The sequence below is a fragment of the Camellia sinensis genome, chromosome 9 (genome assembly GCF_055761805.1).
Source record: "Camellia sinensis isolate YWXY chromosome 9, ASM5576180v1, whole genome shotgun sequence".
NCBI lineage: Eukaryota > Viridiplantae > Streptophyta > Magnoliopsida > Ericales > Theaceae > Camellia > Camellia sinensis.
The window spans coordinates 34,932,623-34,944,866 of record NC_138969.1 but is presented as its reverse complement, the minus strand read 5'-3'; the positions used below and the strand labels follow the sequence as shown (position 1 = coordinate 34,944,866).

At 34.1% G+C, this 12,244-nt stretch overlaps 2 protein-coding genes across 2 annotated transcripts; both read right to left on the bottom strand.

The window, feature by feature from the left end:
- Positions 1-3,660: 3,660 nt before the first annotated feature.
- Positions 3,661-6,322, bottom strand: LOC145799344 (uncharacterized). Its single transcript, XM_082888904.1, has 7 exons — positions 6,257-6,322; positions 5,871-6,140; positions 5,480-5,822; positions 4,995-5,332; positions 4,536-4,670; positions 4,170-4,315; positions 3,661-4,084 (listed from the first exon to the last, which is right to left on the bottom strand). Exons 1-7 carry the CDS (start codon positions 6,320-6,322, stop codon positions 3,661-3,663), a joined length of 1,722 nt encoding a protein of 573 aa, XP_082745030.1.
- A 1,795-nt stretch (positions 6,323-8,117) lies between these two features.
- On the bottom strand, positions 8,118-8,858 carry LOC114263876 (uncharacterized). The gene has a single exon (XM_028204459.2). It carries the CDS (start codon positions 8,856-8,858, stop codon positions 8,118-8,120), a length of 741 nt encoding a protein of 246 aa, XP_028060260.2.
- Positions 8,859-12,244: the final 3,386 nt, after the last annotated feature.

Below are 12,244 nucleotides of genomic sequence, written 5' to 3'. Positions count from 1 at the left end.
TTTTGTAACAAAATTTTCACTTTTAGAGACCAAAATATTTGGTCTCTAAAACCTTTATATGTTGTAGTGATATCAAAGGACATAGGAAAGGAAAGTTTTGCTAGCAGTAAGATTTGAGTGCATTTGTTTTACCACAACGATGATGGAGACTTTTTTTTTTTTTTTTTAATCAATCAAAAGAGAACCTTTATTGATAAGTCAACCAATATAAAGTAAAAGCGATACATCAATGAAGGGAAAAAACAGGAAGAAAGGAGAAGGTGCAAACATTTTAACTTTCTAATTTCCAACTAGGTTGGCACCAAAAAACAAACTCAATCATGTGACAACAGTCCTGTTTGGTAGAGCTGTGGGAAAGTACTTATAACTTATGCCTAAACAGCTTATAGCTTATAACTTTCAGCTTAAGCTGATTTCCAGCTTATTCTTAAAGCATCTCCTGCCCCACTCAAAGAATAAGCTGATTTCTGACTTCCACAAAGCTATAAGTTATAAGCTATAAGCTAAACTAAACACATCAAAATAGTTTAAATTAAGCTGAAAGCTGAAATAAGTTGTAAATAATTTCTGCCAAACAGGCACAACACCACTCCAAGGTTGATTGAGACTCCCTTTTTTTGAAAACCCCTACAACCGCCTTTGGATCTCAATTATTAATGGTGTGGGACCCACACATATATCAATGGTTAAGATTGAAAGAAAATTATGAAGGTCCCAAAAAAAATGGGTCCCGAATATTTTTCTTCTTACCAACTAAGCTAATTTCACTTTGAATTATAAATTTAACTTATTTGTTTAACTTCCAATGGCAAATTACTATTTAACCCATAGACAAATTACTCACTTTCTTACCAACCTACTCATTTATTTATTTTTAAATAGATAACGACACCTCTAACTTGCACAGTACCATAAAACCATGTAGTTTAAACAGTTAGTTGCCCTTGGTTAATGCTAAAATCTGTATCAAATTATTATTATTATTTTTTTATCAACAAAGAAAAGACTTTATTGATGAAATGAAGATACAAAAACATAACATACTAATGTTGTAAAACCCGGACCGGCGGGTCGAACCGATTGGACCGGGAACCGGGCCTTGTTCCAGTCCAGTCAACCCCCTAGAACCGGAGTAGGAGCATAACCAGCTTCGAAATGGAAAACCGGAAGACCCGGCGGTCGAACTGGGAAAACCGGTGAACTGGACCGGGTTTGGTGGGTTGGGCCGGTGATTTTTATTTTATTTTATTTTCTTTCTTTCTTTTCTTTCTTTCTTATATATTTATATATATATATATATATTATAAATATATTTCAAAATTTTGACTAAAAATTCTTCATGAGACTCCTCTCATAAGGAAGAATCTCATTAGAAGTTAGAGAAGATTATGAATGCCTATTCTTATTTATAGAAAAAAAAATTTCAAAGAGAACCTACAAAATTTTATATGGGATTCAATCAAATTATTTGAAACATATTGATTGGAGAGAGAGTTGAAAATTTCATTTCCCTTCAAAATTAAACCTAACATTCAATCAATTTATTTGGAGGGAATGTTTAAAAAAAAAATTTCTTTAAAACAAGTGACTTTTTTTTATCAATTATGACTTTATTAAATATTATTAATAAATATTATGCAACAAATTTTATTTTTATTTGAGTATTTATATATATTTTTATTTATTTATAATTTATAATTATATAATATTAAATATGACGTCACGGTTCGACCGTTTTGACCCGACGGTTGAACCGGTGATCCGTCTACCCGGCCCCTTTTCCGATTCGCTCACTGGTCCAGTTTTCAAAACATTGTAAGATACATCAAAAAAGCAAGAGGAAAGCTACAAGTATTATAACTAAAATAAATAATTCCAATTAAGTTGACATTACAAAACAAGTGCAATCATATACTAGCAAAACCCCAAGTTGACGTGAAACCAATTAAGAGAACAAAGGAAAACAAAGTAAACAACACCATTCACACCCAATGATCAAAGTCCAATGTACTTCAGCAAACACAAGCCCTTATTTGATCAAGGTTAGTAACTATGTCCTACACCAAGTACTGCAACCCTCTTATATTCTGTTTACTACCCAAATTATTATTATTATTATTATTGTTGTTATTATTATATTGTACCAAGTCATTATTGATGGGGTTTGAAATCACTAATTAATTGAACAATGTAGCAAGTGATGATAGTACCTAACCAATATGAAAGTGATTACTCACCTAATATAGGTGTGTGTTTCACATGCTTTTTATAATGAAAATGGATCAATCAACCTAACATTGTGGATTCGCAATTGATGCCGAATTGATCAAACTTCAACTTCAATCGATTTCATTTTATCTTCTGTAGATATTTCCAAGAGGGCAGTGCTAGCGGCCTCGAAGTCGAGAGGCTCGAATGTCTCGACAATTTCTCTCTTCTTCTTTTTTTTTTTTTTTTTTTTTGGCTTTGCTTTTTTTTTAATTTTTTTTTTTAATTGTTGAACTGTGTTGGTTTGGTTTTTTTTTTTTTTGGAAGGGTAGGGTGGACATCTCACACTAACTCAGCCTGGGTTGAACTGGTTGGATGATATAATTGACTGATCAGTTAGGCTGCTGGTTAAAATTTGTTAATTCCATATAATTTTGTGCTATATTTTTATTCTTGATGGATTAGCCAATTTTATCATCTAACCAGGTCAACCCAACTTACTTACCTTGTCAAACCACACAGGCTGAGTGGGTGTGGGATGTCTAGTTTTTTGGCATACCCTTATACATAACCACCCTTCCAAAAAAAAAAAAAAAAAATCCAACCAACCAACACAGCCCAAAAAAAAAAAAAAAAAAAAAAAAAAAAAAAAAAAAAAAAGAAAGAAAAAGAAAGGGGAATTCAAGGCATTGGAGCCTTAACCATTCGGTGCTCCAAACATTTCCCTTCCAAGAGGGATTAGAGATTATCTCCAATTTACTTGTAGCATGTGGATTCACTATATGTTAATTACAAAAAAAAAAAAAAAAAAATCTACTTGATTTGAAAATTGAGCTACATGATTTCAGTGATGAAAAATATAAAACCAGTTATATATCATTCAATTCTTTTCATTATTTACACGTATCAGTCTCACCTCTTTATATACAAGAAGAAGCTAACTAACTAAACCAACTCTAACTAACTAACATACTATCTAACTAACTAAGGAAAATATTCACATGTAACAACAGCACAGGAATGAAACAATGAGACCTCAACTTAGCTCCTTGACCTCTTTGATCTGTTGAACTTGAACTGGATTGATCCGAAACTGATTTGTCAACATTTCCCCTCAAGCGAAGAGAAGGAGAAACCTCCATAAGCTTGTCTTTAAGATAGGAAAATCGAGAAACAGACAAGGGCTTAATGAATATATCAACAAGCTGATCAATAGTAGGAACATAATGCAAAACAAGATGTTTGGCAAGAACTTGATCGCGCACAAAATGACAATCGACCTCAATGTGTTTGGATCTTGAATGAAAGACAGGATTATATGCCAGTGCAATGGCAGAAACATTATCACACCAGAGCAGTGGCATAGTAGGAGAAGCAATACAAAAATCATGGAGAAACATGCCATGCCACGCAAGTTCTACAGCAATATGAGCCAAACACCTGTACTTAGCTTCAGTGGAGGACTTCGAAACAATAGCCTAAACACCTGTACTCAGCTTCAGTGGAGGACCTCGAAACAGTAGCCTGCTTCTTGGCAGGCCAGGAGATGAGATTAGTCCCTAGAAATACACAGTAACCAGAGGTACACTTTCTGTCAAGAACATCTCCAGTCCAGTTGGAATCTGAATAAGCATGAAGGTCAGAAGAACTAGGAGTGTAGGTGAGGTCATGATGAAGAGTTCCCTTAACAAATCGAAGAACCCTTTTGACTGTAGAAAAATGAGCATTAGTAGGGTCCTGCATATGTTGGCATAATTGATTGACTGCAAAGGACAAATCAGGTTTGGTAATTGTTAGGTATTGCAAAGCTCCAACCACACTTCGATATAGAGTGGGATTAGTAAAAGGCTGATCAGAAGTAGGAGTCACAGAAGGGCTAAATGGGACCAAAGCTTGGCAACTGGGCTAATGTTTCTTGGTAGTCAATGCCCTCTTGTTGAAGATATCCCTTAGCAACCAACCTTGCCTTATGCCTTGCAATAGTGCCATTAGAGGTCCTCTTGATTCTAAACACACATTTACAGCCTATAACAGCTTTTCCAGGAGGAAGAGGAACAAGAGACCAAGTATGTTGTTTCTGCAGAGCCTGAAATTCATCTAACGTGGCCTGTTTACATATGGGAATAAGAAGAGCTTCTTTGTGAAAGGAAGGCTCAGAATCAGAAGCAAAAGAGATTTGATAGAGGAAAGTGCAACAGCTTTAGATTTGGTAACCATGGGACGAAGATTTAAAGAAGGGACAGAGGAATGAGAAGTAGTAAGAGAAAGCAAGGCAATTGAACAGAGAGAGATTGAATTGGAATAGATGGTTGAAGAATAGGAGAAACCAGAGGCAAAGAGACTGACTTGGTTTGCAAAGAGACTGATTGAGCTGGAGAGGAAATAGCAGATAATGAAGAGGAAAGATTAGCAGCTGAAGGAGGAGAATCAGGAACTAGATAAGACCAGAAGAATGACTGAATCTGAGGTAAAGAAGAAATAGATGGAATAGAAGTAGAAATATGTGTGGACATAAAAAAAGGAAACACATGTTCATTAAACACAACATGTCTAGATATAAACTTTACCAGAAATGGGATCAAGACATCTATAACCCTTAGCAAAAGGATGATAGCCTAAAACACACATGCAATATATTTAGGCTGCAACTTAGTAGAGGTATAGGGTTTTAACCAAGGAAAACACTGACAACCAAAGGTTCTTAGAAAAGCAAAGTTTGGAAGATGATGAAACAAAATCTCAAACGAAATTTTGTGACCCAGCTTAGAAGAAGGCAATCTGTTAACCAGATAAGTAACACAAGCAAATGTATCAAACCAAAAATGAAGAGGAACAGAAGAATGATGTAACAAGGCTATAGCAACTTCACTAGGATGTCTATATTTTCTCTCAACCATACCGTTTTGTGGTGGTGTATATGGACAAGAATGTTGATGTACAATACCTTGAGCTATGGTAAAAACTTTCATTTTATTATTACAATATTCGGTGCCACCATCAGTTCTAAGAATCTTAAGTGAAGTAGAGAATTGGTTTTCAGCATAAGCTTTAAACTCAAGAAACTTATCATACACTTCACTTTTATAAGCTAAAGGATACAACCATGTAAATTTGCTAAAGTTATCTACAAAAAAAACATAATATTTAAAGCCAGATGTAGAGTCAAAGGGACCCCAAACATCACTATGTATTAATGAGAGATGTTTATTAACAGATGAATTAGACAATTGAAAAGGTAAACGATGACTTATAGCGACACAACAGTCAATACAATCAAGTGAAATAACAGACTTATTGGCAGTAAGCTGCAAATGAGGAATAAGATGCTGAAATTTCAAACGACTAGGATGACCTAGTCCATTATGCCATACAATACTAGAAGTAGGCAATGAATTATTAACAAAAGAATCTGGTACAAGAGTAGCAGTATATGTGAATGGTGCTGTATTTTGAGCAGCAAAGGCAGCAGAAGAAGATCTGTGAGTGACTGATAGAAAAAAATGATATAATCCATTGAGATTAGATCCTTGGTGAAGAATTTTCTTCGTAACTTTGTCCTGAATCACAAACTTGGCTTCATCAAAACTAATAATACAATTGTTATCCTTGGCCAACTTTTAAACAGAAACAAGATTAAAAGATATAGAATCAGCATGAAGAACATTATTAAGTTTGAAAGAATAATGAGGTGCAGGAATGAGACCTTTACCAGTATTCTGAATGGGAATAGAAGTTTTATCACCTATGGTAATGTGATCTGAACCTGGACAAGCCTGATAGTTACTGAGATGACTCAGATCATGAGTAATGTGAACTGTTGCTGCAAAATCTAAGCACCAAGGACTAGATTGAAAATTTGAAGAAGCTTGAGACAGATGTGAGGAAGAAACACTAGAACCAGGTAAAAAAGATGCAAGAAGAGCTCTGGGTTGCTGAGAAGAAGAGGATAGAGAATGAGTAGAAGTATGTGAAGATGACTGATTTTGAGGATCTATGCGATGCCAACAATCGAGTGCAGAATGACTCAGTTCTCCACAAATTTGATAACCTGAAGTAAAATAAACCTAATTGAAATTTCATCCTCTGCCTCTGTTGTTGCTGTAGTAGCGACCATTGCCTCTATATGATCCTGAATTGAGACCTTCTCTACCTTTATAGGATGATCTTCCTCTTTAATAAGTGAAAGTAGGTGCATGTGAAACAGAATTAACAGATCCGTTAATAGAAGAGAATGCAACAATTGGTTCTGCAACCTTCTTGTGTTTAGCTTCCAAATGGATTGCCTCAAAACACAGCAGAGATGATAGATCATCCATAGTTATAGTGTCAAATCGAGCACGAATGGCTGTGGTGAAAACATCATATTCAAATGGCAAATCATTTAAGGTGATTAACACCAAATCTTTATCTTCAACAATTACTGAAGCAGGTGCTAACTGACTAACTAAGGCCTTGATCTTTGAGAGATACTCCTCTATTGTATCTGATTTCTTAGAAACAAGATTCAACTTGTTCTTCAATTAATGGATATGAGATCGAGACAGAGATGTAAATCTCTTGTGAAGAGAAGACCAGATCTCAGAGCAATGTTGGAACGGAAGCACAGTTGAATAGATTGGTTTTGTAAGTGTAGCAGTGATACAACTCAATAGAAGAGCATCAATCATACGCCATTGAAGATGATCTGGATTAGGCACCTTTGTTCCTGTTGAATCTATAATTGTGAGAGAAGGACATGGTGTTGAACCATCAACAAAACCTAGAAGATTAGTAGCCCTAAGAATGTTGGACAATTGATTTTTCCAGATGATAAAGTTTGATCCATCAAGCTTTACAATGACAAATGATGAAAGATTGGATATCAGCATAGTTAAATTTGAAGGAAGTGAAGTAGACAAAACAGATGAAGATAGTGAAGATGAAGTTGCCATGGATCAGGAGCTCGTGAGAGCATCAATGTTCTGATACCATGATGAAAAACATAAAACTAATCATATATCATTGAACTCTTTTCATTATTTACACATATCAGTCTCACCTCTTTATATACAAGAAGAAGCTAACTAACTAAACCAACTCTAACTAACTAACAAACTATCTAACTAACTGAGGAAAATATTCACATGTAACTGTAGCACATGAATGAAACAATGAGACCTTAGCTTAGCTCCTTGAACTTTTTGATCTGTTGAACTTGAACTATATTGAACTGAAACTGATCTGTCAACATTCAGAATATCATGTTTATTTAAAAAATAAAAATAAACGGCCATAATGAATTTTAAAATAGATTTTATTTTATGGAAACAAATATAATGAAATTATGTAATTAGAATTATATTTTTATCATTAAATGATTTTTTCACACGATTGACAAAAACAAGCAAAAATAAAATAAAATGTTTAAGACTTACAAAAAAAATATCTCACAATTTAATCCACAATGATGTGTGTGGCATGATACTTGTCAATTTTTAATTTGTCATATACTCAATTGTGTAGAGTTTACCTCTTTTGTCATATTATTATGGGTAAAATTAGGGATCTAAATTGTGTATCTCTAACAGTACTCAAAAATAAATCATTTGAGTAGAACATATGATTCACTAACCCTGATTGAGGAGGTGGATGAAGTGCTCTTTACTGATTTGATCCTTGAGTTCAAGTTTTATTATTGTGCAATGAATTCTCCTTTCAAGTTTGAGTTTTATGTCTACTTTAGTTTACAATTACAAATTATTCAAAAAATCGAGAATTTATGCACCAAAATAAACACAAATTGAAAGCAAAACAATAACGTTTTGCTAAAAAATGTGTGCATACCTTGAGGACACCCCCCCCCCCCCAAAAAAAAAAAAAAAAAAAAAATTGATAAACAAAAGTGATAAACACAGAGGACTTCATCATCATCATCTAACTGTGGAAGCAACAGTTTGAGCCCACCATTTGAGGCTATCTTTCATGTTAATTTCATTTCCCAAATCAGGAACTCTCCAATTAATCAATGGGTTATTCTTCTTGTTCTTCATCTCTCTATTTCTTCTATCCAAAACCTCCCATGCTTCAGATAGGTAAGGCCTTGGAATTGGAGTCGAAGATTCATCAAAACTATTCTTTTGACTCTCTTCCTTTTCACCATCCTTCTTGGCCAATCTTTGCAACCCAGGAATGATTTCAACCAAACTTGAATTCACATCTTCTTCGGAGAACACAAAACCCAGATCCATAAACCCTTTTAGCTCTTCAAACTCAAGATCTGACAAGCTCTTGGTCATACCCTTATTTGTTTTCCTCCTGATGCTTGTACTTCTCATGCTTTGATGTTGTTGTTCTTCAACATGTAATTGTGTTGTTGGTTCTTCATATGTAGTTTCTTTCCCTGAGAGGATGGTCTGGAGATTTGGTGTGAAGAGGACAGAGTTTGGAGAGAGAAAATCGGAATCAAAGCTTGTCATGGAGCTCAACTGGTCACTTTTTGACCTAACATGGATTGATTGGAGGCTTGGAATTGAAAGCTCTGGTTCTTGTTTGTTTTCTTGATTTTGCTGATCTGGGTTTGTTTCAGAACTTGATTTTTGAGGTGGGTTCTTGAAGATTTCAAGAGTGAACCAGTATGAATCATAGAGGTTCATAACTTCTTGTGGGTCCATTAATGGTGGGTGAAGAGGAAAACCAGGCTTTGGCTTTAGAGTAGTGGGTTTTGTAGATGATTAGAGAAGGTTTTAGGCTATTGGTTTATATATGAGGAATTTGGTGTTGTTATATTTGTTTTGTTTGACTTAAATGCCCATTGTATTTACTTGAAGGGTTCAACTTGTGAATTACACGTTTTAAAATTGCTTTTGTTTTATTATGTGGGTTTGATTTAAAAAAAATAAAACAAAGATTTGGAATGTGGTGGGAAGGAGTGGCTTTTAAGGGTGAAATAAATCATTGCGTTGGGCAAAACATGACTTCAGTGGATGTCAATCTACTGGCTAGGCTACACCTTCATGATATGCTTTTGATGGTCATGATGCCAATCAAGATTGTACACCTTGTCCAACCAAAAAGTGTTACAGATTTGATATTATTTATTATCAAATGTGATAAATTATTTTGAATTCAACATGTAACCCATGCAACATCTTTACAATTTTTTTTTTTTTTTTTTTTTGGATAAATTACAAATGTACCTCCCGAAATTTGATTAAAATACGAATTATCTCTTATGATTTTGAAAACTACATTCCACCACTAAGGTTTTTAATTTCATAACAAATCGCTCATTTTATTAATAAATCATCAAAACAATTAACAGTTTTTAATAATGTTAAAAATATGTTTCAATGAATAATTTAGATAATTTTATTATTATATAGAAGAGCAATTATGAATTTTATTTTTTTTAGTTAATTCTATTAAATAAAAAATTCAAATAGGGAGTATTTATAATTTTTCAAATTACAAGGAATAATCTATATTTTAAATAAATCTCATGAGGTGCATTTGTAATTTACCCTTTTATTTTTTTTTAAAGTAATTGTGCAGGAATGGTGGTGGTGATAACAATAATGGTGGTGATTAACTAATGGTTGGGGAGGGATTTTGTCAAGGCGAGATAATATATTTGATGAAAAGAAAAATAAATAAATTTAATAAATCTTTATTTTTTTCCCAACTTGAGTCAAGTTTTATTTTATTTATTTTATTTACTTTTTTAGACAGCCTAGACTAGATTATTCTTAAAATTATAAAATTTTGACTTAGTTTTAAAAAAAAGTTCACAAAAGTAAGCAAAATGTTATTAAATTTTTTTGATTAAAATTATCTTCTTTTTTTATTTTTTTTATTTTCTGAGTGTTTAAAAAAACCAATTATTATTTTTAAATTTAGAATCGTTGACATGAATCCAGAAAAATAAAAAATAAAAACATAATTTAAAAAGATTTACTAAAATAAGCTTAACTAAAAAAAGTCAAAAAAGTGATGTCATAAATAAGCCCTATAACAACCTCTTGAAATTAATTTATTTGCTAAAAAATCTATTTTGTTAAAAAAGGGAAGAAGCTTAAGATCATTTGGAATACCCTCCAACCAAAAAGTCTACTTTAACCACTCTAAATTTTTTTTAGAAAAGTTTTTTTAAAAAAATAGTAATATTTAAAACAAACTATTTTTTTTTTGACTTATTTTTAACCAATATATAAATTAATTTATATATATATATATATATATATATATATATATATATATATATATTAAAAGAAAACTAACTCCCAAAGGTAACATTACTTTAGAAAGGGCTTCCATTTGGAAGGGTTGGTGATTACTTATATACTTATGATTATGACATACTTAATCCACCTTTGATGGGAGATAATTTTTTATTTTTTTATTTATTAATTTATAAGAGAAAGTCAGAATAATCATGAACAATTTAGTTTAATCATCCAACAACAACTTCACTGAGTAATGACTTTTTATGATCAGGTAAAATTATAATTAAAAAAAAAATTTACACTCATATATCTTTAAATCTAGATAAAATGCAGCTAATTTCACATTTTTAACATAATTACATTAACTTTCTTTTAGTATGGTTAAGTGACTGAAACTAATGTCAATGGTAGGTAGATATTGAAATAAATAAAGATAAATATACATTTTAGTAAAAATATATGATAATATATCATTTTTTTTTCCCATTCATACGACTAACGAATTATTGATAATAATAATGAATTACTGATAAAAAATGACCTAAATGTTACGTAATTTAAAACTTTGGAGAAAATCAATGTAATTGTGGGGATACATTTTCAGAGTACCAACACGTGGCCAAGGTGATGCCGACATGTCAGCCGAGGTGCCATGTGTCCTGGTCATGACGCCGAGATCATCTCGGCTAGGCTGAGGTTATCTCCGAAGATATCGGAATTCGAGATGTGCGGATAAGGCACAAGAGTCCTAGAATGAGGAAGGACTCCAGCATGGATAAGGATAAAGCTCTTAGGGAGTTTATCTTTATCTATTGAAGAGTCCATGATAAGCACTAAGCTAAAGTCCATTGAAGTAAGGCTTCTATTGGGACTAGGATTGAGTTAACTATAAAAGAAAGGCACCCCTGATGGGTCTAAGGTACGTAATTTATATTCAGAACAGTGAGTTTAGCAATTGATTATCTTTGAGAGATATACTGACTTGATCGTCGGAGTACCCCCGGGTAGACGAATCACCGCCGAAATCTTCTCTTTCTGTTGCAGGTCAGCCAGGTGTCATCTATTTTGCCAGTACTCTCCAGCTGAATACTAAGTTGGCAGTGTGATTGGAAATTCACTCACACAATTTGGCGCCGTCTGTGGAAAAGAAAGGAGAATAGATGGCCAGGGATGGACAGAAGGATAAGGTTGGGAACGAAACCCCTGCTGGGAACGGTAAGCACATTGATCCTAATATGGAGGGAGATGGTCACAATGAAAAGACTCAGAACCAGAATCACGGCAGGAAAGACGTCGGCCAGGGTGGTGACGTACCAAGGGAACCAGATCGGAGCGGGTACTACAACGAGGATGACCTCCAGGTATGGAAGGATAGATGCCTGCGGAGAGACGAAGAGGTGAAAGAGATGGAAAACAAATTGGCAGACCTGCAATCGGTGGTCAATTTTATGATGCAAAACAATGTCATGCAGCCACCACTCCCGCTGTAGGACACGCTGATTCCAGCAGCCAATGCCCAGAAGGGAGGGCAAAAAATAATCCCTGCAGCCCCCCAACACACCAGGAGCGAAAGACACTCTCACCGACCTTCAAGGGAGGTTGGGCGAGGAGAGTCAAGGAGGGAAGAATCGCGGAGGACGCACAGCACCAAGGAGGCAGACCCTAAAGAACATCGGCATGTTCAGGGGCCGGCGCTATGCTTTGATACAACTCACAGAGAAGGGTCAAAGAGGGCTCACAACGAAGTTGAGAGCAGTGCACATAAAAGACTGAAGTTAGGAGATAGCCGAGCTCCTGGTTGGACCAAAGAAGACTTGAGAGATTACCTCAAGAGG

Coding starts and splice junctions, on each gene's coding strand:
- LOC145799344 (XM_082888904.1), bottom strand. CDS start 6,322: ATGGTCGCTACTACAGCAACAACAGAGGCAGAGGATGAAATTTCAATT. Junction 5,333..5,479: donor GTCTGTTATTTCACTTGATT/GTATTGACTGTT, acceptor TTTTTTTTGTAG/ATAACTTTAGCAAATTTACA. Junction 4,085..4,169: donor ATTGCAAGGCATAAGGCAAG/GTTGGTTGCTAA, acceptor GGTCCCATTTAG/CCCTTCTGTGACTCCTACTT.
- LOC114263876 (XM_028204459.2), bottom strand. CDS start 8,858: ATGGACCCACAAGAAGTTATGAACCTCTATGATTCATACTGGTTCACT.